The 26,998-nt window shown below is 37.8% G+C and overlaps 1 protein-coding gene across 5 annotated transcripts in view; it reads right to left on the bottom strand.

Moving 5' to 3' along the window:
* Window positions 1-6,647: 6,647 nt before the first annotated feature.
* Window positions 6,648-26,998, bottom strand: part of LOC140463506 (ubiquitin thioesterase ZRANB1) — a 63,993-nt gene continuing 43,642 nt past the window's right edge. For 4 of the 5 annotated variants that reach the window (XM_072557550.1, XM_072557549.1, XM_072557551.1 and 1 more), the window contains 6 exons: window positions 24,936-25,007; window positions 22,996-23,194; window positions 18,651-18,771; window positions 13,378-13,507; window positions 11,169-11,398; window positions 6,648-7,872 (listed from right to left, as the gene is read on the bottom strand). In XM_072557550.1, coding sequence (XP_072413651.1) covers window positions 7,654-7,872; window positions 11,169-11,398; window positions 13,378-13,507; window positions 18,651-18,771; window positions 22,996-23,194; window positions 24,936-25,007 — 971 coding nt within the window. In that variant the 3' untranslated portion in view covers window positions 6,648-7,653. The remainder of the gene's footprint in view (window positions 7,873-11,168; window positions 11,399-13,377; window positions 13,508-18,650; window positions 18,772-22,995; window positions 23,195-24,935; window positions 25,008-26,998) is intronic. The other variant, XM_072557552.1, reaches the window with a different exon arrangement.

The following is a 26,998-nucleotide window of genomic DNA, read 5'->3' as shown; positions in this document are numbered from 1 at the left end:
TTCATAGAAAGCACAGACTAGATTTCCAGGCCACATCAAATGATTGTCCCATTTTACTTGCCTGCTCTACTATGAGCAACTTCCACCAGCCATATTCGTACCTCGGGATGTGAAATATACCAAGCCTTCTCTCTTTTTCCTATAAATCAATTTCTATCGGTCATATTCAGAGAGGCAGCTGAGGGGGAAATTAACCATCAGAAACTCATTGTATGTGGAGCTGACTGCTCAGTTCTGGAAAGTTGCACTTGATGAATACATTTGAAAAAAGAAATTACAATTCAACAAAATATTCATTCAGTCCCAGAGTTACAATTTTCGTTCATGGTTTGGGCAGCCTGATAACAAATAGTGAATGATTGTCAAACCAAGATTCATAGAAAGCACAGAGCAGATTTCTATGAGTCAAGAATTATTACAATTAGTCAACCTATCATTGACAAGGAAGCAGATATAAAAGCATTTAACAATAATTAAAACTCTTGCCCTTTTATAAACTTCCCCTTACATACAAACAAATATGTTGTGAAAAGTGATTACTGGCAGAGGTAGAAAAACAGGGAAGTCTGTTTCATGGTCTTTGCTTCCTAATTCCAGTGTTGAGATTATCCTTCTTCAGCTAGCCAGGCTTAGACTTTGAACGCTTTCACTGGCTTCGAAGAGGTACAAAGTGGAGTAGTTTACATGTGAAATGTCTCTAGTTGATCAATTCAAAAGTCACAGCTCACAGCAACCCCTATTGAAAGGAAGCTACGTTTAAATTGATATTTCTTTACTGCAGAGGACCTCTGCTGGGGAGAACTGCACATATTGTGTGTCATTCTCCAATTCCCTATATCTCTAACTTGTTTTAGTTCCAACATGCTCACTTAGCAAAGCATCAGTCAGCTTCATCTGTAAACAATTCATTGGTTTCTGATCATCTGCATATCACAGGAAGCCACAAACAAAAACAGAACTCACAGTAGGCATCAAATTCCTTGCTGTGAAATCAAGTAGTCATCCTGGTAAATCTCTGCTTTTAAAAGTTCTTAAATTCAAGTCCACAGGTTTTAAAACACCAAAATGAAAAGACAGCCCTCACAGGACTTAGAGTTATGCTTCAGCCTTTCCATGCCAGAACCTGAGTTTTTTTTTTAAAACCTCCAGTCTAAGTGGTATCCCTGCTTTCTCCTTCTCTCCACCACTCCCCAACTTAGCATTTGAAAAGCTGGAAATAGAATTGCAACATTTTTTTCCCCCTTTGAAGTGCTTCAACTTCATTTTTACATTTCCACTGTATTTTTATTTCAATCTGGTTTAATTGAAATGGAATTTTCACTGACTATAACTCACCACTAATCCTTCATTTAAGAGCATAGCACATATGGTTGCGGATTCACAATCACCTTTTTAGCTTTTGTAGACAATCCACCTTTAAACTCTTACCAATTGTACCAGCTTGCCCTTAAATTAAATCTTGTGAACAACTCAGGGATACCTTCCCTATCTAAAAGAAAATTTTAGACAATTCCAATGCCATTCTGGTGTTGCAGCATGAGAAACCTGGTATCTCTCCTTTTATCATTTACCAATTACTATTACTCCACGATCAATTTTCTATTACGAGCATGATCCCAACTCACCGTATCTAAACTGTATGACTTATGGAAACAATGTGCTGGTATTAAGCCCCCATTACCCCTCAGTATAAATAATTAAAATGATCAATCTTTTGTACAACTATCCAGATTGAGGGGCTTCCACTAAGCTTCTTCTAAATGAACACAAAATAATCTGTTAATAGTAATACAAACCATATCCTTAAAACAAGTGGAAAAACTGGTTAACAACTAAACTATTATCCAGAATTGGAACGCTCATCTTAATCCCAACACAAATGAGGGTTTTTATTTTTAAAGGACAAAAGAAATAATCTTGCTGGTCATGGATGTGAAAATAATGGAGAGAATATATTAACTGCTCAGTCCAGTGGGTATTTTTCCCTTCGCAAAAGTCAAACTGTGACAGCCCATGACTAGATGGAAAATCTTCAGTTTGAAATCAACCTGAATTTGATCATTTAGAGAAAAACAGTCACAGTTCAACTTTTCAAGGCTTATAAAGTAATCAAAAACCATCATCAGGTTCCCAAGAACTTCTGCTGACAGAAGGAAAGACAGACTTCTAGCTCCAGAAATTTATTTCCTTACTGACCGTTTCTATTTTCATAAATTTAGGTGAAGTCCAGAAAGGGATGCTTGAAAATCAGTAACAGAAGCCCATCTGTCATTTTCCTAAAAGCTTTGCTCAACTTTCCTTCAAAGTCACTTGACTTTCTATTAATAGGTAGAATAAAGCACATGAACTGTTGACCTCAGTTTCCAAGAGATCATATAGTAATCAATCCAGAAAATTTCCAAACTGTTCCAGATCTTCCAGTTTTTCCAAATTTTTATTTACAGACAATGCATTCCCAACAACATTCATTTCTCAAATACTTTATACTCGTTTTTATCACGATGAGTTCTCATTTCAAACTGCAGATTTGTATTAATAACTTATGCATGTTTCAATCACATTCACATCTACCTTGTAGATACCATTCTGGTCTAATTTAAAAAAAATACTTTTTATTGTAGTAAATGGAAATGCTCACGAACTTTCAGATGCAAAAAATGGATTGATTTTTGATAAGTGAATGTTCTCTCCTCCAGTCTAATTCTTGGAGCACCCAAATCTAGTTATGGCATTGGGTCTACTTCCACCTGCACTGTATTATACCTCCATTTGTTCTACTCAGTTTATGACTGAAAGACTACCATCACTAGGAAAATTTGCATCTCACCATTCACAAGTCCCAATGAAAGGCTTTTAACACCCCTTTCACTTAGGACAGAAACTAGTTTGTTCCATTTATTCACATCAACTTTGACCTCAGGCTGACATTTGAGAAACCTTGAATATGACATGCATTGTGGTTCTAAAATACTTATAAGTGTTGATTAGCAGTAAATAGGTGGATAAAAAAATATCACCAACATGATGTGCAGAAGGTGAAACTTGAAGTATAATATTAAGACAAAATTATGTAAGCTGATTAGGGCAACAGCATGACCCAATAGCTGGTAGTTTTACAAACAGGTGACCACCAACTCTTCCCTACTCCCCTAACTTCACAGCAACCTCCTCGCTGGTCTAACAGGACTCCCCAAATACAGTACATTTGCTCTCTTCATGAAATAATCAGAGGATGGGGTGGAGAAGGGAGATACAGACAGGTGAAGTGCCAACAGGTTAGATACTTTTTTTGTTCCCTTAACTATGCTGTCACCTGTTCAGCTCAAACAAATTCTACTTCTCATCAACTGCAACATCCGACTTAACACAATTACTGATCTGAGCAATGATTTACGCTCAAATTACTTCCTGCTCTATTCTAATGTACCAATTAATATATCAGAAAAGGGAGTGAATAGCGGTAATGTCACTGTACCAATCATCCAGAGGCTCAGCTAATGTTCCAGGGACATGGGTTCAAACCATACTACTGATAGTTGGTGGAAGTTAAATAAATCTGGAATTGAAAGCTCATCTCAACATTGGTGATAAGACCACAGATTATTCATTCATGTTCTTTATGCACATCTGGATAAGAGTGATGTGATCAAGGATAGTCAGCATGGTTTTGTGAAGGGCAGGTCGTGCCTCACAAACCTTATTGAATTCTTTGAGAAGGTGACTAAGGAGGTAGATGAGGGGAAAGCGGTAGATGTGGTATATATGGATTTTAGTAAGGCGTTTGATAAGGTCCCCCATGGTAGGCTACTGCAGAAAATACAGAGATATGGCATTGAAGGTGAGTTGGAGGTTTGGATTAGGAATTGGCTCTCTGGAAGAAGACAGAGGGTAGTAGTTGATGGCAAAGGTTCATCTTGGAGTGCCGTCACTAGCGGTGTTCCGCAAGGATCTGTTTTGGGACCATTGCTGTTTGTCATTTTTATAAATGACCTGGAGGAAGGGTTAGAAGGTTGGGTGAGCAAGTTTGCGGATGATACGAAAGTCGGAGGAGTTGTAGACAGTGAGGAAGGATATGGCAGGTTACAGCGGGATATAGAGAAGCTGCAGAGCTGGGCAGAAAGGTGGCAAATGGAGTTCAATGTAGCTAAGTGTGAAGTGATTCACTTTGGTAAGAGTAATAAAAAGATGGATTACTGGGCTAATGGTAGACTACTTGGTAGTGTGGAAGAGCAGAGGGATCTTGGTGTCCATGTACACAGATCTCTGAAAGTTGCCACCCAGGTAAATAGTGCAGTGAAGAAGGCATATGGCGTACTGGCTTTTATTGGTAGAGGAATTGAGTTCCGGAGTCCTGAGGTCATGCTGCAGTTGTATAAGACTCTGGTGCGGCCGCATCTGGAATATTGTGTGCAGTTTTGGTCGCCATACTATAGGAAGGATGTGGAGGCACTGGAACGGGTGCAGAGGAAGTTTACCAGGATGTTGCCTGGTATGGTAGGAAAATCCTATGAGGAAAGGCTGAGGCACTTGGGGTTGTTTTCATTGGAGAAAAGAAGGTTTAGGGGTGATTTGATAGAGGTGTACAAGATGATTAGGGGGTTAGATCGGGTTGACAGTGAGAACCTTTTTCCACGTATGGAGTCAGCTATTACAAGGGGGCATAGCTTTAAATTAAGGGGGGGTAGATATAGGACTGATGTTAGGGGTAGGTTCTTCACTCAGCGAGTCGTAAGTTCATGGAATGCCCTGCCAGTAGCAGTAGTGGACTCTCCCTCTTTATGGGTATTTAAGCGGGCATTGGATAGGTATATGCAGGATAGTGGCTTAGTGTAGGTTAGGGGTGCTTTGATCGGCGCAACATCGAGGGCCGAAGGGCCTGTACTGCGCTGTAATGTTCTATGTTCTATGTTCTATATATAACTACAGTCCTGACCCAATCTGGCCTTAATGGAACTCAAGATGATGCTTAACTGCCCTCTGAACTAGAACTGCAAGCACTTCAGTTCCAGGTGAATTAAGGATACCTAGCCAGTCACACCTACGTTACATGGAAGAATGATGAGAAAAATGTAATTGTTTGATTTTTGCACATATTTCAATATTTTCCCCAGAACATAAACTACTCAAAGGAGGAAGGTATTTAGGAATAATATTCATTTTCAAAATAAATTATCTTGACAAGGATCTCAAAAACAAAACTTGATAGCAAAAAGATATCCAATGAATCAGCATTACTGAAGCTGTTTTAGCTAAATAATTCATTATACAAACTTAGATTCAACTTTAACCAGGTATTTTGAGAACTACTTTTGAAACTTGAAAAATGATATTAACCTAAGGGTAGTCAGCCAGACAGCAACATCCAAAAGGCTCCTCATTAATTTATATTTTGTGCCCCTTCAGGAGTTCATATCTGTTTGCATCTTCCTTTATCAACAGATTCATTTCATACAGCTCGTCTAATAAAATTATGGATGTTAGTTTGCACAATCTCAGGTACATGTTACAAACAAAAATTAAAATTGTACCATTTAGATACATGCCCAGATTTAATAAATTTCAGATGACCTCAATGACACACTGACATTGATATTTCATGAATCTTCAAGGGATCTAGATAAACTGTTGACCACTTTTCCAAACAAACCTGAACACATTTTAATCAAATAATTTGATTCTAAGAGAATGTGGTTAGATTTACAGGTCCTGTTTCACAATTAAAAACTTATCAAGAGCTTACTGCCCACCTGTGTGGAGAGAACAGAAGAAACATTTCTACAGGCATGATACTGTAGACTTCTTCTCTCCCATACTGAGCAGATATAGTAAAGGAAATTGTGCATTTACAATATGGACAGTGTCGTTGGAATTATCACACTTGTGGCCTAACCAAGTTAAGATTACTTTTAAAAATATTAAATATCCCAATGCAGATATGATATTTTAAAAGTGAAAGCACTTAAATTGCAAAACCAAACCTTTAAAGAGTATGCCTCTCATATCACACTTACAATCCAATTCTCTTCATTTTTGTGGCACAGCACTCTATATGATGCATCAGCTGACGATACTGTGTTGTACAAAGGCTTATTGTTTGCAAATATTAATGCATAGCAGTAAAAAAAAAGAGGCACAGAAACTGGTACCTGGTACACCTCAACTAAAAATTATACACTATTGCCTCAAAGCCATGCAAGAAATTTAACTCAAACCTGAGGTGAGATTTTGTGGCACTTCCAGAAAACACTTTTCTTTAAAAAAGTACTCCTAATTTTGATATTACTTTATAACCGATGAATATTTTGCTTACATTTTCATTTTTACCTTTTGAAATATAAAGTTGAAATTTTCTTCATTAAATAACTCATCTAAATATTTCACATCAATGTAGTTTAATCTGTATGGCTGCTGATGTGACAAGTACTGAACATTAGGGATTACATAGATAACTCAATTTGCATAAGATGCCTAGAATGTTTCCAAAAGAAAGTATTTCCTGTAAAGTTCAAAAGTGTTCCAAACAGAATTATAAAATTTAAGTGAGACACATGCAACTGCAATATAATGACCTTATTAAGTGGAAACCTTTGGCTTAGCAGTGGTGCACAGTATTTGCATAGACAAAAAAAGTCAACAGCACATTCAGCAACATTTTCACAGCAAGAGTATGTATTTGTGCAACATGAAATTCTTCATTGGGGTTGAGTAAACAATCAACAAAATCCACGCAATTGGTTCTGAACTTAATTTTATGGGAAAAAAGTACCTCATGTCTCCAGGTCACTTTAAATAAATAGGATTATCAGAATAGAATTACTGCCAGAGTTCAGGATCTAAACTAGGTTTGTAGTTGTGAACATTAGTGAAGATGAGAACATGTATGATGTCTGCAAACTTTAAAACAATAATTTGCCATCTCCATACTATATAGAGTAACAGTCTCTTAAAAAGTCAGAAACAAAGACAATACTTTGGTGAACACTTTCCAACACAACCCAACATCTCTATTTTGTTCCTTAGAGATTTTACTTCATTATAGTATTCAAAAGAATACCTATGCACTTGTTCTCATGGTTTTTGCCACCCATGATGCCCCTTATTCTTCAAATCCCAGTGTACAACCTGTCACCTGACCCTCAGCAACATAATTTGGCATTAAAATCTCTCTCAAAAGAACACATGCACCAGTATTTTAAAAACATTGGCTACAGACCAAAAATGGCTATAATAAAATAAATCTTGAAGGAACAAACCAGAATTTAAAATAAGGAGGTTTTTTTTAAGTGCCCTTGTTAGGAAACCAATACAAGTTGTTATTTTTAGATGCTGGTATACTTCTTTCCCTGTTACACAAGTTCTTACACAACCACATGCAGTACATTTATAGCTAAGGATGTACAGTTTGGGGGAAAAAAAGCTTTTTCTCTTAACATTAAAGTAAATTTAGCATTCATAGTTTATTGTTGTCCAACCACGCCAGTTCTGATTTCAACATGGCAAAACAGATCAGCCTTTTTTGGCTGCCAAAGACCAGACCTCAAATGTGACTTCTATTTGGTATCCAAACTTTCCATGATGCATGTCAAACCAGAAGAGTCCAATCTACAGGCTTCTCAGCAAAGTAATGCCAATGACTCCATCAGAAACTTTGCTTCATTCATCATCCTCCTCCTCATCTTCCTCACCATCTGAAAGAGAGGTGCATGGTCGTATCTGCCGATAACGATCTAACCATTTCTCCACCATTTGTGTAACCAATGGATGGTTGCGCCGGCGAGAGCTCCTTTGTTGTGCAACAAGAACTCCACCCTCAGTGACACAACAGTCGAGCCAATCCCTTAGTAGCTTCTCCTGCTGGTCCTCATTACCGATCTGTAAAAGAAAAGGAAGCTTCAGCAATTTCAATCAATTTAAAAGTCAGCAACAACAGGGCTATTAGCAATGCCTCGAATCATTCATCAGGTAATGGCTGGGGCAAAAGAAAAAGGTAATTGGGCTCTACCATCTTTTTAAACCTCAAGCTTCTGTCAAGGACCTTCACAATGCACTTTGGGTTCTATAGTATAGGACCGTGCAGCAGTAAAAGACAGAGAGCCAGTCAGGCCATCAAGTTTCTGCCAGTACTTTCAGAGAGCAATCCAAATCAGTCTATCCATCCTGCCTCTCGACCTGTTCTGTCCCATTTTGTTCCTCCTTAGAATTAAATTTCCTTCTGAACACTATATTCAGCATGAGAAGCTAAAAATTGTTTTTCTATTTTTTGGGGTAAGTCTTGATTTTTAAAAGGTCTACTTTTTTGCTTGTAGGGGCACCTTCTTGAATCTCAATTACTCTTTTACCAGATGATGCAGTACCAATAGCAACAATACCTTCTGTATGAGTTTACAGATTGTTCCTTTAGACTCAGAGGCAGAATTAAATATTTCAACAATATCCACATTTATTAACCCTCTTTTAAACTTGACCCTACAATATACAAGAAATGCATTAATTTCCTCAACAATATTTAAATTGGCCCAAAGAATAAATCAGTAGAAACTCTTCCAAAATAACTATCCTATATACACAAAAAAGATCTTCTAAAGCCATCTTCTACATAAGTTGTCACAGCTAATGCGTTTTCATTGCACATGCACTAAGCTGGAACATCAACAAATAGTTAAGCTATTTACTGCATCTCAATCCCAGATTTAAACTGAACAATTGACAGTGTTCATTTATATTAAATCCACTACTTCTTTTCCCATAAAGTATCTCCAGAATTTATTATTTTCATTCATAACTTCAGTGATTAAATTTTCCTGGCTCTCTATTAGTTGAGTATCTTTTGCGGATGCCCAGAATCTATATCAGCAGCATGCCCTGTAATTGAGCAGGCCAGATAGGATTTATGATTGGAGGGACCACCTGAGAGGAGATGATGGGCAGTGTGGCTCAGGTTCAGGCCCCCGAAGGTCTGAGGCCCAGTGATTAAGAGAGTCTACACCATCGTCTCCTGAGTCCTGTACCGGGTCACAATACCTAATGCAATAAAACCCAAACCCATGTACAGCATTTTTATATTTAAGCGACACTGTCTATCCAATTAATTGCAACTTTGAACATTAAACAATAGGAAACAACAAATATTTATCTTTAGGAACCTTCATATTTATTAACAATTTCCTGTTTGAGAGTTTTGACAAGATTTGTAGCTCAGGTTGAGGTCCTGGATGCAAGTTTGCTTGCTGAGCTGTAAGGTTCGTTTCCATCACCATACTAGGTAACATCAGTGAGCCTCAGGAAGGCTTTTTTTAAATGACATTAGTTTTGTTTGTCATCTGTACAGGTTCTCAAGTTCATTAGCTGTTGTTTTAGTCTGTTGGTGGGTTTGTAGGCTATGATGCCAAGAGATCTGAGTAATCTGGCAGTCATTTCCGAGATGCCTTTAACGTAGGGGAGAGTGGCTATGGTTTCTGGACATATTTTGTTGCTTGTTGGAGTTTGTTGCTGAGAAATCAGCAGGCTATGTTAACTAGGTACCCGTTCTTTTTGAATAAACTGTATAGGTGATTTTCCTCTGCTCTGCGTAATTCCTTTGTGCTGCAGTGCATGGTGGCTCGCTGAAATAATCTTCATCTGGTGGCTCACTGAAGATGTTACTTAGTATGGTGATGAAATGTCTGAAAGCAAACCTTCCAGCTCAGTAAGCAAACCTACATCCAAACTTTGTTTTTGTCACCAAAGCAGGACCAGTACTACAGCCTTTTTAATCTTGAAAGTTCAAGTAAGTTTTTAAAAATCATTTTATCCTTTTAATTAATTCAGTTAGAGAAGGAAGGGCTGCATTTACTTTCAAGAGAGCGGGAACAGAGATGTTACATATGTGACAATTCCAAGGATGATATAATGCAATTGACCAGTTGAGATAAGAATGAAGTTCATGAATTTTTTTTTTAAAATGCCAAATCAAACCAATTACTGAAATTAATTATAATTATTGCAGTATAACTGTTCTAGACAAGATCATTTCTCTGTCACAATTTAAATTTGTAAAATACACATTAAGGTTCGACATCAATTTCATCCATTCATAAAACCCAGCTGATTAAGCTGCAGTTTCTGCCAGCTCCAGTGGGATGTTACTTATTCTCCTTCCCTTGTCAAAATTTCACATGGACCATTCCCTCCAAGACACCCTGGCCCATTCCGCCACTCCCAACACCCACACGGCACCTTCTAATGCAATCACAGAAGGTGCCACACACCCATTTACCACCTTGCTGTTCAAGGACCCTAACATACATTCCAGTACCTAAACTGCACTCCATCTAGTCTACTATATTTGCCGTTCACAATGTGGTCTCTTCTACTTTGCAGATTGGGTGACTGCTTTACTGAACACTTATGCCCTATCTATAAAAATGACCCCAAACCACCAGCTGCCTGACAGATCAGCACAACACTCCGCTCCCTGGCCAAAATTTGTACCTCAGGCCTGCTGCGGTGGTCCAAAGCCCAACAAAAACAATGTCTCATATTCCACCTAGGTGCCTTACAACCTTCAGGACTCATTATCAAATTTAATTTTAGAGCATGAACAACACTTTACATGTCTATTATCCACACCCACACTCCAGGTCCTGTCGTTACATGGTTGCTTACAACACAGCCAAACTATTTTCACCCACTCATTGCCTTCATTATGATCCATCCAGCTTCTACCTTGGTTTACTATCAACAATCTCATCTGTCTGACCTTTCTTGCCTCTCTCTTACCAGTCTCCACCTATCCACACACTCCATCATGCCACCCTAAGTCATCAGCATTAATACCATTCTTTCCCAGCTGCTCAGTTTGGGACTCCAAACATTTTCTTCATAGATGCTATCAGACCTAGTGAGTTTCTCCAAAATTTATTTTTAATGTTTCAACTCATGATTATTCATCAAAATGTCCATAAAAAGTAAATTGCCTTTTGTTCATTAACTGAAACCCAAATCTAGTGATGATACTTATTTACAAGAGCCCAAAGTAATATAACAAACTGGTTAACATTGCATAAACTTAAGCTAGATGTCAGGATTCTCTAATACATTCTAAATCAAGTGTTCCAGGTTAACAAGAACAGACAAAAATGGAACACAATGCAAAGTTACTTCAAAACAGACACCAAATATATATGTACCTCATGAGCCGAAAGGAAGTGTATGTGCAATAACTTCCTCTCACTGTCCACCAGTGGCAAAAAGGTAATGTTGACATCATCATCTGTATTTAGGTTGGCGCCAGCACCTCGATTGTCATAGCCAACATTTTCCATCGCGACCAGTGCGGAGAAGTGGCCCCTAGTGTACCCCAGAGCAATAGGGCTTTTCCAACAGAAACTCTGTTCCCAAAGCAAAGGCAAGTACACACCTGTGAAGAGGAGTATCATATTAGTGGGCTAACTTGAAAGTTATTAACAATGATCCAATAACTTTCACCATAAATATTGGAATAATTGGTCTCTAACATCATATTTGTTTTTAACCACTGATAACGTGTGTGCCATCCTTCATTTTTACCATGTATTTATACAACTCCCTACACTTTGCTCATTTACTGGAGGATCTTAGGGTGCATCTGTTCATATTTTTATTGTTTCATTGCCTTCCTAACAGAATACAACTTTCAAAATGTAATGTTTGTGACTTCCAATTCTCACCCCCACACACATCTTTGAGAAATGCCAAACTGTTCTTTAGCACTCCTACTTACATAGCTGAAAAATATGTCTGGACACAAGGTCAAATTCCTAATGGACGTGGTGTTGCCAGAAGGAAGGGTTGCAAATGTAACTGATGTTTATAATCAGGTCAAATAAACCAATCAAAATGTTACAGTGACTATTTACACCCTGTTCTCAGGACTAAATTACAATGTTTGGCATATGTTCTATTCTAGGCTAGCTAAGCAACTTGCTTGAAATCTGTTTGAAAAAAACTGATGCAAAGATTAATAGTACCCAAAACAGCAACTACACATTTCAAAGGCTTAGGTTTATGCAAGAACTGCACATGCACCCATTGGGTATTAATAGTAAGAGTAGCATGCTGATTTGTATAACATACATTGTATTAAAAAAAAATTCAACAAACTGGAAGAGGAAACATTTTTATCACTAAATGTGACAAATATATACATTATTACATTATAATGACAAATGATAATTGCTTTTATTAAAAATGTAATTATTCACTAATATAAATAAGGAAACTTTCAGTTAAGTGATCTTTCTAGAATTCTGTGGTTATTAACTAATCTACAATATTATTATTTTGAACCCACTACAAAATAAGGAATTGTCTCAATTTCTAAAAGAGTGAGGGATGTGAATAATGGGAAATTCTGTTAATGTACAAAACTGATTTATGCTTAAGAAGGAGTCAAAAGGTAGCACCCGAGCAAGAAACTGGTAAGACAGACAGTACAGCCATCCTCACTTATTTAATGCTACTCTACTTTGGAAAAATTTTCGCAATCCTGAACAGAGTTGGCGTCAATAATATTTCCAGTGAAGTTGATTGACTGGTTCTACATTAGAAGAATGTTGCATAAACCACTATCCCTCAAATAAATTGTTGCATAGTTGTTCTTCTCGGAATCCAGCTAGCAATAGACAAACCAAGTTTTCTGATTGTTGAGCTAAATATCTTAATTTAAAATTACCTTCAGAAGTGAGATGTATGAGCAGATCAGTTCTGAGAGAGTTGTCCTGATCTTAAACCATTAGTCCAAATCAACCATTATACAAAATATTTGACAATTCTGGCTAAGCAACTGATCAAATACCGTTTTTTTTTGGACAACTGAGTGTAGTATTGAAACAACATCTAATACCTGTCTTTATGACTCTCATGTTTAACTACAGAAAAGTGCATTAATGACTGTATCATTAACCTCATTGCCCTCAAAACTCAATTTTACTAAAACATATTTGTTAGGAGAATGTTGGTCATCTTGACGTTTTAGATTTCTCAACGAAGTACAAGATAGATATACCATTATTGCATGGCAAAATACAATCCTTACAAGATCTAGGCATACTGTGAGATAAGAATGCAGGAGGAGCTGGTCAGTAGGATTTCCTCGAAGTAATGCCAGTTTTCCAAAAACTGTACATTCGAAAGTTTGGGAATAGGAAATTGAGCCATCATAGATTCAATTATTTTTGCAGCCTTAAGAATTATCAGCATCAATTCATTGTCAGCAATAATTAATTAGAGTCAAAAGGTTATTGTTTTAAGCTCCTCTTCCAAAGATAAAAAGCACAAAACCCAATCCATTTATAGTTAGGAAGACAATGCTTGCAACAGATCACAGAATAGTCGATTTTCATGTTGTAAACTCCTTACCTTGAAATCGTGTGTACCCTAGAGTCTCACCACGAAAACTCTTGTAGTATTTCACTCCATAAACTATAATTGGTCGGCGAAGAATGTGAGCCAGAACAAAGATGTGAGTCTGTTCTAGACTGGCTCCAGGCTGAAACATGTTAAAACAATTACATATGTTAAAATACCCTATCAAAAGTTGCATTACCTTTTTATTTGGACAGAAAAGACAAGATAGATTTTCAGTATACCCATTTGGAAAAAAATGTACATTTTATTATTGAAAAAAAGTAGTGTATCATCTCTAAATTAAAGTCACTTATAATACAACCCTAAGCAGATACATAAGACAAATTTATCAGAGTTTGCTGGAAAGAAAGAAAATATACACATTTTTGCAAAACATTTACGCATCCTATTGCCATGGCTTCTGGAAGCTAGGTTGGCTGGTTTAGTAGACTTGCAACAAACATACTATATATAAACATACATCACCAGCAAGCATTACTTCTTGGTAATCTGCAGAGGATTATTTTCACTGTGATCATGTCACACAGCTAACCTTTGGTGACAACGTCAGCTTGGACACTTGATTCCTGGTATCAGCAACACCTGCTACGAAGTGAAAAACCTTCTAATGACAGCAACACATGGCAATAGGCCATACCTCATCTCAAGCATTTAAAATAACACTGCTGTAAATACTACACAACACTTGGGGTGCTGGAAAGATCACAAAATAAAGATTTATTTTTAAAGAATCAGATGGAAGTTTGTTGAAATTTCAACTGACAGCCAAAGCAATGAACAAATCAGTACTTAAATGTTGCCTCTGGCAAAAAGCACCCTTAAGTTTTCATTTCTGCATTAGGGTGTCAAGTCACTTCAGTCTAACGATTCTGACATGTCCATCAGACTTTTGCAAAAGACAATTCACATTACTTGGTTATAAATTTGTAGCAAGCAAAACAAGAACATGACTAAGCATAAGCTGTGACATCTGGGGATGCACTAAGTATCTGATATGAATAAGTGGCATATGCAGAGCTATCCATCCAACCTCAATTTTAATACTATACAGAACAACTATAGGCAACTCCATTTTAAAGTAGATCACTTATAACAAATTTATTCATACTAATTACTTTGGGTTCCAGTCATTTCCCATACAATACACAGTCTGTTCTGATAACACAATAGTTCCATGCCCGTGCAATCCCGCATTATAACAAAATCGCATAATAGCAGCACCATTTTAACCAATGGGACTGGAATCATGTTGTAGCCAACACAAGTATGATAAGTTTGCATTCTATGAATAACGGTCTAAATTCTTCAATCACGTTATAGCCAATTTGCATTGAAGAAATGTGTATTATAACATAATTGATTCTTCTTTGGAACTGCAAATTATCCCTCACCAAATCTTCCATAATGTTTGCTTTTTCTTTCTATCATGGGATGTAGGAGTTGTTGGCTAATGCCAGCATTTAATGCCTATCCCTCATTGTGCTCAAGATGGTGATGTGAGCTGCCTTTATTAATTGGTGCAGTCCATTTGGTGTGGGTACACCCATAACACTGTTCAGACAGGAATCCCAGAATTTTGACCCTATCAGGGTGAAGGAATGGAAAATATAGTTCTATGCCAAAATGGTAAATGCCCTGCTAAGGGAAAACTGCAGGTAGCTTTCTCAACCATATGGTGCCCTGGTCTTCCAAAGACATTACAGATTCTGAAGATAATTTTGAGGGAGATGCGGCAAGGTGTTACATTGCAGTTGATCAATGGCGATGGGAATGAATGTTGAAGATGGTACATAGGGTACTAATCAAGACGGCTTTTTTATTCTGAATGGTGTCAAGCTTTACTGGTATGGTTGGAGCAACACCCATCCATAAATATGCCATTAAATGACTAAGTTGTGCCTTTTAGATGGTGGACAGGCACTGGTGAATCAGGAGCAGAATTTCATCACAGAATTCCCAGCCCAAGACCTGATCTTATAGCCACTGCATTTAGATGGTGTTCCTGGTCAATGGTAAACCTCAATGTTGACAGTGGGGAATTCAATGATGATAAAGTTATTGAATGTCAAGAGAAGACAATTAAAAAGTTCTTTATTGTTGGAGATGGTCACAACCCAGTGCCTTTGGCACAATGTTATTTGCCAATCACCAATCCAAGCCCGGAGTGTTGTTTAAACATTATTGCCTTTGGACAAAGATTGCTTCAGTATGTGAGGAGCCACAAATGGTGCTGAATGTTACACATTAAACATGACTCTATGACACAGGGGTGGTCACTGATGAAGCAATTAAAGATAGTTGGACCAGTGCTGTCTTGACAGTGCTGTCTTGACTGGCTTCCAATAAACAAATCATCTTCCTCAATGATAGGTTTGAATCCAAACAACAAAGCATTTCCCCCATTCCCACTGCCTCCAATTTTGCCAGGGCTTCACCTCTTATTAATTTTGGACGCAGGCTGAATGAGGTTCAAAGTCAAAACCTGATGGAACCTGAATTGCCAGTAAGCAGACTGTTGCTGCCTATGTGCTGCTTGATAGCATGGTCAATTACATATTCCATCCCTTGGATGATATTATGTAGACTGACGGGAGTGCAACTGGCTAAGTTGAAGTAGTCTGCTTTTTGTAGATAAGATAAACCTGGGCAATTTTCCATAGTTCCAGACAGATACCAGTGTTTTAGTACTGGAAGAGCTTGGCTAGGAGCAACACTGCATCTGAAGCATAGACCTTCAGCACTTCTTCAAAAATGTTGTCAGGACCAATAGCCTTTACTGTATTCAGTGTCTTCACGTGGTATCAAGAAACAGCTGGCGTGAATCAAATTGAGCGAACACTGGCTTTTAATGTGGGAAACCCAAGGAGGCAAAGATTAATCATCCATTCGACAATTCTGGTTGAAAATGGATTCAAATGCTTCCGTTTTCTTTTTGCATTGATGTGTAGATGTCCCCATCATTGGGCTTGGGGATGTGTGGAAACATCTCCTTCAGGAGTTTAGTTGTATAATTCAGCACCACATCTAGCTGTGAATGGTGGTGTACAATGTAACAAGCCAAAGATGGTGATGCAAGGGCAGCTAGGGATGTAACATGAATTTCAATAGCTCACATTATCTGTCAAGGTAACAGCATGATGAATGATCACCATCAACTTTGTCTCAAGTTGTGGCATTTGTTCACAATCAGCTTTGCAAAAAGTGTGTCCCGGCACCTATCAGATAATGTGAAACTTCCATATTTGCGTAGTAGTCAGTTCTTCTGTAACACTATAGCTGTATTCTTGTGAATATCTGTGTTATAGAAAAATCACGCTTTAGAAGCAGCGCTTAAAGTGTTGGCGATGTGATCACGTTACAGCCAACACGTTTTAAAAGTCAACGCTGTAGAAACAGCAACCCCAATTTTTCAATCATGTTATTGCAAATGTGCGTTGACAAAACACACGTTAGAACAGAACGACCTGTAGATATGAAATAAACTCAGCAGTCATCTCAAATCTTAGCATCCTTCTAATGATGAGATGACTTAATTGCCCTGTAGGAATTTCGCACCAAAAATTAATGACTGACACGCAGAATTTCATCCTTTAAATATTAATTATTGGAGGTGTTAATCTCAAATTTTAAATTTACTTTTGGATTATCTTGGTCTCTTCTTTTTTTGTTTAATCTAATCGTTCTTCTCTTTTCAGTGAGCTTTTAACTTTTACAACCTTTGACAGTTAGCCACAGCATTCTCCTCCAATATCTCTTAAATGTCATCCAGTTGACAGGGATGGCTCTCACACTGCTCAGTCGTAACCCATCTAATCACAACCAGAGAATTAGATGCAACGATTTCAGTTTCTGCCAAGATAGGTTTTGAAAACTCAACCTTTGGATTTCTAGACACTCCCCTGCTCCAACTACTTAAATTTTCAATGTAAACCTCAAAACAGAAAGTGAAATGAAAGTAATTGTTAGCAGTAAAAAAACTGCGATATGTCACCTTGAGCCAAAACTTAATTACGTACCTATTGCTGTGGAAACAAAAACTGTAGCAAGTACCATAAATAACAAAATATCTAGACAAACCAAATGCCCATCGCTCCAATTGTAAGCAGTTATTTTGCTTTATATTACTTGATACTTGTCGAAAAGTTTACAATTTGAAAACCAAGCCCAAGTGTATAACTTCACACTACAATCAGTACAGTTTTTCAGAAGTAGTTTTCAAATAGATGCAGTTATTAGAAAACACTGAAATCTTGATATCAAATAAATCCATTTAATACCTTATACAATTCCCAATACTTAAGAAAAAAATGTTATGTCTTATTCCTTGAAGTTACCAACAACTCACATTAGCAACCATATTTATTAGCTGAATTCCCACCTATGTTGGAAGACCAAAGTTATTTCAACATGCTAATATTTGAATGCACATTTTAAACAAACACTGATATAATTTATTTACTCAGAGTAAAGCTCGTAACTGATCAGTGATTTATAGCTAGCCATACAACTGGTGTACCTAACGCAAGTTATCCAAAACTTGTCAAACATTTCAGTTATCATGTTGAAGAACAATTTGAAAAAAGAAGTTAAAAGAACAACTAAAGCAGTTAAAACACTGTTCCATTGTTTGGAGATTTGTCCAGAGTTTATGAACTATGATATTCCTGTCCTCAGATCAACTGCAATCCTGTTCTACCTACAGCATTATTAGATGCTCATATTATTCAGAATTCTATAAAGTCTTCCAGTATTCCTAACAGTTTATTACTGAAACAATTCTTCTGAAACAAGATTAATTTCATGCCTTTGAGTTTTAATCATTTCATTTGCACAAATATATTTATCCACAAGGTCCTATAATTATCATCATGGCAAACACATTAATACTCAACATTATCCATTAGTGCAAAATTGATATAATTTATGGTTTTAGTTTAAAACAAATTCTGTTTCTGTATCTTGGAATTCTGAAAACATTATGCATAAAATCAAATTTGACCACTAATTCTATAGTTACAGTCCAATTGTCAGAGTGATTGCCTCAATAGTTAACTGTAGAACTGGATTAAATAGATAATTTCGGCTTTGTTTCTGAAAAATGAAAAACAGATCTGAAAGGTCTTCCCATTTTAATCTGGATGCAGGAGCTCTCCTACAGACTGCACCCAGTCCAAAAAAGAAACAGTGGTTTAATGCAAAATTATACACCCGAAACAAAAATCTACTTAAAGATCTCTGAAGACAATAGAAAATTCACTATTTACCTGACTGGCAAGGGAAAGAATGAATGCCCAGTCCTCCTGCCACTGCTCTTCTCGCAGTGAGAAATGTAATCCAAAACTCTGGGAGTACCAAGACTCCCATTCTTTCCAGCGTGTGTAAAACCTGATAGGGCAAAAAATAATTTCAACATGATAAGCTTTTTTCCTTTCATGCATGTTTTTCAGTTAATCTACAAAATGTGAAAAAGGTTAAATACCCTCCCACTATGACAGCCTATGAATTGCATGTATTGTATGCAATGGAAACTAGAGTTTTCCTGGAACAGATGACCAACTACAACTGAAGAAATAAGGTGACAGTTAATAATTTATGATTAGAAGAATTAGAATGCTCAGGAATATACAGAGAAAGGATGGGACTAGAAAGTAGCATCTAAATAGCACATTAGCTCATCCAAGTAGTGTCAAAACATTAAAAATTGCTTTTAAAAAGTTCAATCACATCTGTAAGTAAACATGACTCAGGTTTTAAACAAAATCTTTCACAGGATGTGAGTATCAGCGGCTAAGGAAGATTTTGTTTTACATATACTAAATCATCCCAGAGAAAATTAAAGTGATTGTGCACCAGCTTTGTGAACCACTGAGGTCTTTCTGGTGCAGGTACAAAACAATACTATTGAGAAGTGAGTTCCAAGACCCGGTGACAATGAAGGAGCAGTGATACACTTCCACATCAGGACACGTGCATTTTGGAGAGAAGCTTATAGGTGACAGCATCTCCAGAGGTTATAGGTTATGGAGGTGCTGTCAAGACTGATGAATTAAGGGAACATCATGAAGAGAAGAAAATTAGATACTGTCTGATTGGAGATTAGTCAATACCCAACATTTTTGAGGTAGAAATGTTTCTTTTGCTTCAGTTAAAGCCTGAATGTTATCCAAGTCTTGTTGCATATGGACATTATTATCATAAATTTTGTGCAAAGCAAAGTTGATCAGCTTGTTGCAAAGTAATCAGAAAGGAATATCAACCATGTCCCAAGGAAACTTAAGTGTTTTATGACTTTTAGCATCTACTAGAATAGGCAAGCGGGATCCTAGTTGAATTGCTCATCCATATAACAGATTTTTCAACAGTGCAGCATTACCTTAACACTGTAGTTAAATAGAAAATTACATAATGTTCAGATGCTGGAGTAGGAATAGATCACAACATTTTGGTTTAAAGGAATTAGTGCCAGTACAGAGATGAAAGCAATGTGAATCATTTTTATATTTCAATTTTTTTGAGGCACACTGTATGATTGTCAAATCCAATTCCAAATTTGAAACACTTGCAGTTTTAGATGGTTAATATTAAGTATATTTCAGAGTGCAGTCCAGTTGTGCACCACTGTATGGAAACCCAATTTGTTCTAGCAGTTCACCCAATTCCAATATACAGAAGTGTTCGAATTGAAAGCAAGTTGAAAATGATACTAGAACAGAGGACATGGAGGAGTAAACCATTGAGCCTGCTCCATCAATTGGGAAAATCATGGTTGATCAGGTGATCTTGATTCTATTGTCATCTCTGCCCCTATAAACACTGGATTTCTTTGTCCAAAGCGTTTGGGGAGTGGGGGAGAACGCATGTGTGTGCGCATATCATTTTAAAAGGGGGGCCTTTTTATTCTTAAACAATGTCTGTAATGTTGGTCTCTCCTCAAGGGAGTGTTTCACTATGTTAAAGAGCCCTCCCCACCTCCAAAATTTTGCATCTTTCAATAAAATTACCTGTCAATCAGAAACTCCAATAGATAAAGGCCCAACCTTTCAACTTAGTGTCATAAGAGAAGGTTCTTTATCAGAGTAATAAGCCATATTAATGTTCTGTTATCTGCAATCAAATTCTCTTCCAAATAACAAGACTAAAACAGTACACAGTACTCCAGATGCAATCTCATCAAGGCTTGCGTAAAACTGCAGTAAACTTCCAAATTTTAGTATTCCATTTCCCTTGCAATAAATACCAAAATTCCATATGCTTCTTAACACTTGCTATACATATATACTAACCTGCGTCATAATTCATGTACAGAGGGATCCGAGTTTCCTGGTACAACTGAGTTCTGCAGTCTCTTTTCACTTAAGTTGTTTACTATTTTCCTATTCTTTCTGCAGAAGTGGAGGTCATGCTCACGTTATTCCACTTAATATGCCATCTGCCAAATATTTGATCACTCAATTAACTTATTTCCTTTTGAAAATCCTCAACTCCACATAGGCAGGAAGGCAAGCGATCAATCTTGGTGTCATCAGCAAACATAGCCAACACATTCAACCAAGTCATTGATATTGTTGAGAATCCAGCACTGATACCTGTGGAACTCTACTAGTTATACCTCAGATTTATTTATTTGTATTCTCTGCATTCTGTTAAGCTAAGCAATCCAATATGCTAATACATTTGCCCCTCCACTACGAGCCCCTACGTTAATGTCACTGCGTTTCATGTAGCACGTTAAAAGTCCTTGGAAATCCAAGTATACATCGACAGGTTCAGCCTTATCCACCTTGCTTGTCACTTCCATCAATAAGAAATTATTTGAACTTCCATTACAAAAAGTCATGTTCAGTTTGTCTAATTCTATTATTTATTTTGAAATGTCTTAATATCTCTTCAAGCAGTTTAGTTATGCCAGATGTTAGGTCCTATCGTTTCCTGCTTTCTTGATAAATTGTATTACATTTAGTATTTTCTAATCTACAGGGACTCTTTCAGAATTTATGGAACGATGCAAGATTATAACTAGCATCTTTACTGTCACAACAACTACTTCTTTTCGATCCAAGAAGCTTGTTAACATTTGGGTCTTTTAACTGTCCCAGTGCCTTTTACATGATGATGAAAATACTTAAGGAAACAACCTTTTTTCATATATTGTTAAGTGAACATTCCCTCATACTCCACCTATATTTTTTGTTTAAAAAAGGGTCATATCTTTGTTCTTAGAATCTGTCCAATCTTTTAGATTAGATTAGATTACTTACAGTGTGGAAACAGGCCCTTCGGCCCAACAAGTCCACACCGCCCCGCCGAAGCGTAACCCACCCATACCCCTACATCTACATTTACCCCTTACCTAACACTATGGGCAATTTAGCATGGCCAATTCACCTGACCTGCACATCTTTGGACTGTGGGAGGAAACCGGAGCACCCGGAGGAAACCCACGCAGACACGGGGAGAACGTGCAAACTCCACACAGTCAGTCGCCTGAGGCGGGAATTGAACCCGGGTCTCAGGCGCTGTGAGGCAGCAGTGCTAACCACTGTGCCACCGTGCCTCTTCTGACCTGACACTAATTTTGGGAGTATTGTACAGTGTTTCTTTCAATTTGATACCATCCATAATTTAACCACAGATTTTGCAATCTTCTCGGAGTTTTTTGTCACCAGGATAAATCTTTAGAGTTAAAGATCTTAAGACCTTTTAATCTCATTTCACAGTTAACTTTAGACAATTCTACCCTCATATTCTTACATTGCTTTATCAGGTTAAAACACTAATTGTTATGTTCACAATTCTCATATTTAAAACTGAAAGTGAAACATCATCATGTTTCATCACTATCACCTAAAAGGTTCCTTTACTACAAAGTTATTAATTCTGTCTAATTGCACAGTGCCACATCTATAATAGCCTGCTCCCCAAATGGCATCAAAACATAAGAAGAAATTGGGGTGGCAAGATATAATTAAGATTATACCACAAAAATACATACAGGTTGAAACAAAGAAAAAAAAACCACCTGGATCAGTCAGTTTGCATTTGGACTTAACTTCCATACAAACAATCCCAATCACACTTCACCATTCTAATGTACTCAATGACAAATTGTTTTATCAACCAACTCAGTAGATGCTAGCCATGCAATTATTTAAAAACAAGTTTCTCCTGACCTCTGCTCTAAATCTCTTGCACTTAATCTTGAATAAAAAATAGTTCAGTACAATACAAAGGAAAAAACAAATATTTTAAGTATAAGTCAGTGAAAGGAAACAATTCCAGCTAGGTTTAAAAACCCTCCTTGCCCTTTTTAAAACAAAATGCACAAAACCTAGTAATTCTCAGGGAAGTGATTAGATAAAAGATACTCCTTTATTCAGGGACCATGCCCTGAGGTCCAAGCCTCTTCCATGAGTAGAAACATCCTCTCAGCATTTACCCTGTCTTGTGCCTTAAGAATACTGCATGTTTCAATGAGATCATCTTTAATTTTTCTAAAGTCCAGTGAGTAGTGTCCCAACTGTTTAGCCTTAGCTAAGAGAGAGTATGTTTGCATACCTCAGAGCTTCGCTGTAGAAGAAAAATGATCAAAACGATTCTTAAAATCCTTACCAGTGTGAACAGTCATGCAAGCTGTCATGAAGAGCTTTCCGAAGAACCGAATCTTTATCGTAAATACCCCACGTTGCTTGTAGCACCGAATCAAGCAGGCAGTCACCTGCTGTGCGGTTCCAGAGAGCATATAATCGACTATCCAGCCGGCTTCCTAGCTCCAAGGACCAATTTATAATAGGTGATTCTTCCTCTAATTCTATAAATGTATAAGGATTAGAAACAATACTCTAAACTTAGCTTAAACTATTTGCAAATTCAAGTTATTGAAAAGCTAGCTTCACAAAAGGTACACTTATAAAATAAAACCAATTTACTCGAGAAAGTACCTCTAGTATTTCAGTTGCCAATGATAGGTTTGTAAATCTCAGTACATTTTTTTCCTGAAAAATATGCCTATTTGGTAAAGCAATATGCTGATACTCAATCTTCTGGGAGCATGGGTTCACATCTATAAAGCTCTACAAAGTCAGTTCCTATTCAGAGGAAATTAGATTGCAGCATGCAGTAGGCATGCAATTACCCACATCTTTAATGCACTCATTCAAAGGAACCAACAAACTGCTTTGTTAATCTTCTCAAACAGATGGTGACCATTTAACTGGATCATTGTTGATCAACCTTAGCAAATCTGATTAGGAACTGGCTCTTTTGTTTTGTGCCTAAACCTAGAAGTATAGATAGAAGAGATTTTCTCGAACCTTCCCAGGAGTTCTCTTCCCAGTTTCCTTCCTAAAGGGCATTGTTTGAACTATAACAAGTCCCTTCATTGTTTACATCTCAATTAGTTAACCCTCTGGTATTTCATAACCAACCTTTTCACAGTTGCTATTACACACCAATGGACCAGATGGGACTTGAATCTAGTCCTCAAATAAAGCAAAATAAAACATTTGCCCACAACATCAAGTCTCAAGTTTCTCCCAAACGCAGTGTAATTTTAAAAAAAAATCTAGAGTCATGTCAAAGGCCTAGACAGACCATCTTAGAGCCTCAGAGTTGGCTTTGCCCTGTAACAGAGACTTCCCAAAGTCTTCTTACAAGAAGCAGAGACCACTTTAAGCACAAGGAGACCACAGCCCATTATTATTGGACAGCTAATCCAGAGACCCCAGGTAATGAAGCTGGGATCGGGTTCACATCCTGCCGAGGCAGATGGTGGAATTTGAATTCCATAAAAATCTGGAATTAAAAGTCTAATGATGACCATGAATCTGTTGTCAAATTGTTGGAAACACCATCTGGTTCACTAATGCCCTTTAGGGAAGGAAACTGCTAACCTTACCTGGTCTGGCCTATATGTGACTCCAGAAATCCAGCTATGTAGTTGACTCTTAACTGCCCTCTGGGCAATAAATGTTCGCCTAGCCAGTGATACCCTTGTCGTGTGAATGAATAAATTTTAAAAACGCACTTACTCGCCCTTCATTTGAATCCCAATGCCCTAAGTGAAACAGCACATTAACCTTTCACCTGATCTAATACTAGAAGTGTTGAAAGTTTTAACATTGCTCAGAATCAATCATGGAATCTCAACAGTGTGGAAACAGGCCATTTGTCCCATCAGAGGGTCAGTGTACACTTGAGGAGTGCAACCCCCAAACCTATCCCTGCAACCCTGCATTTACCATGGCCAATCCACCTAACCTACACGTGTTTGGACTGAGAGAGAAAACCGGAACACGCAGAGGAAACCCACGCAGCCATGTGGAAGAATGCGTCTGTGTGAAGTTTGCACAGAGTCACCTGAGGGCAGAATCGAATCCGGGTCCCTGGTGCTGAGAGGCAGCAGTGCTAACCACCGTGCTGCCCAGTAATCCTAGGAAAGAAAGTTGTGAAAACGGACACTCACTACAATTCTTAACAAATCTAAGTGTAATTCATCAGGAGTGTCATCATTCAATTAGAAGTCAGAGGGAAAAACCCACTGAACTGCTGACCTTTCTGTACATCCCGATCAAGTACCTCATCGAATAACTTTTCCTGCACTGATGGTGGCAGGTCCTCAATATCTGCAAGAGATAACAGCCAACATTGCATTATACACTATAACCACACAAACAACTCATCCCAAACCCCAAGTCAAATTCATTACCTATCTCAAACTATATGATTAATAATGAAATACCTCATCTTTAAAACAGATCAACATTAATTTCTGAAGTCAATTTTATTAACAAACAAAACAAACAGGAAATAGACCAAATACTACTTAACACTGCATTAAATAAAGTTACACGTTCCATCTTAACTCTGCTTTTCTGACCTGTTTCTATATCCTATAAGTAACACGTGTGCCAAACAAATGCTAGGCAGCTACCATCTCTAATAAGAGACACAGTTGAATCACAACCCTTGATACTCAACGGTGTTACCATCACTGAATTTGTCACATCAATATCTTCAGGGTTACCCATTGACTAGAAACTCAACTGGACTGGTCACATAAACAGAGTGACTACAGAGGCGAGGAATACTGCGGCAGGTAACTCACTTCCTGACTCTGCAAGGCACAAGATAGGAATGTTATGGAATACCCAACGCTTGCTTGGATGGGTGCAACTCTAACAATATTCAAGAAGCTTGACACAAAAGACAAAACAGCCCATTTGATTGCACCACATCCACAAGCATCTACTCTGTACCACTGACCATCAGTAGCAGTAGTGTGCACTGCAAGGATTCACTAAAGATCCTTAAACAGAACATTCCAAACCCACAACCACTTCCATCTAAAAGGTCAAGGGCAGCAGATACATGGGAACACCACAACCTGCAAGTTCCCCTCCAAGCCGCTCACAATCTTGACGTGAAAATACGACTATTCCTTCATTGCTGGGTCAATATCCTGGAATTCTCCCTCCCAAATTATTGGTCAACCTACAGCAGATGGATTGCAGTGGTTCAGGAAGGAAGCTCACTATCACCTTCTCAAGGATAACTAGGAACAGGCAATTTAAAAAAAAAGTGTTGGCCAGCCAGCGAAGTCCAGGTTCCATAAGTGAATAAGAAAAAAACTCTCCAAGTCTCTAGCAAATCAGAGCTCTGAATGTACTCACTCATTGAATATCCACATCCTTCTGGGCTACAGAATTCCACCAATGGATGAAACTTGAAGGTACTTTTCATTTCCACCCTAAACAGTCAGTCAATCGGTTATCTTAGTTCGAGGCATTCCAGGCAAGGAAAACAAGCTCTTAGCTTCAAACCCACCAAGAATGTTAGATATTTCAAACAGATAACCTCATTAATTTAAACTCCAGAACATGCAGGCTCATTCTATTAAACGACGATACTGAAAAAATCTACAAGAGTCAAAAGGATAGAAATGAAATAACGAACTTTTTCTAAGCTCCCAAACATTCGTCTCTATGACTCTGACTGCATTATAAGGTCATACAGCACACAGACCCTTCAGTCCAACACATGCACACTGACCAGGCATCCCAATTAGGTCTAGTCCCATCTGGCAGCAATTGGCCCTCGAAACCCTCCTTATTCATATACCCACCCAAGATGTCTTTTAAATTTTGGAATTGTACTAGCCTCCATGACTTCCTTGATAGTTCATTCCAAACACACACCACCCTTGCTTGAAAAAGTTACCCATTGGGTCATTTTTAAATCTTTCCCCACTCATCTCAAAACCCATGCTCTTTAGTTTTAGATAACTCCACCTTAGGAAAAGACTGTACACCCTATCCATGTCACTCATGATTTTATAAACCTCTAAAGGTCACCCCTAAGTCTCCAACACTTTAGGGAAAATACCCCCAGGCTATTCACCCCCTAGCTGTAACTCAAACGTTCCAGTCCCAGCAACATCTTTGTAAATCTTTTCTGCAACTTGTCAAGTTGCACAACATTCTTCTTATAGAAGGGAGACCAGAATTGCAAACAGTATTCTAAAAGTGGCCTCACCAAAGCCCTGGACAGCCACAACATGACCTCTTAACTCCTGTACTCAATACTCTGACCAATCAAGGCAAACGTGCCAAACACC

The sequence above is a fragment of the Chiloscyllium punctatum genome, chromosome 38 (assembly GCF_047496795.1).
Source record: "Chiloscyllium punctatum isolate Juve2018m chromosome 38, sChiPun1.3, whole genome shotgun sequence".
Classification (NCBI taxonomy): Eukaryota; Metazoa; Chordata; class Chondrichthyes; order Orectolobiformes; family Hemiscylliidae; genus Chiloscyllium; species Chiloscyllium punctatum.
This window is presented reverse-complemented; position numbering and strand designations above follow the sequence as displayed.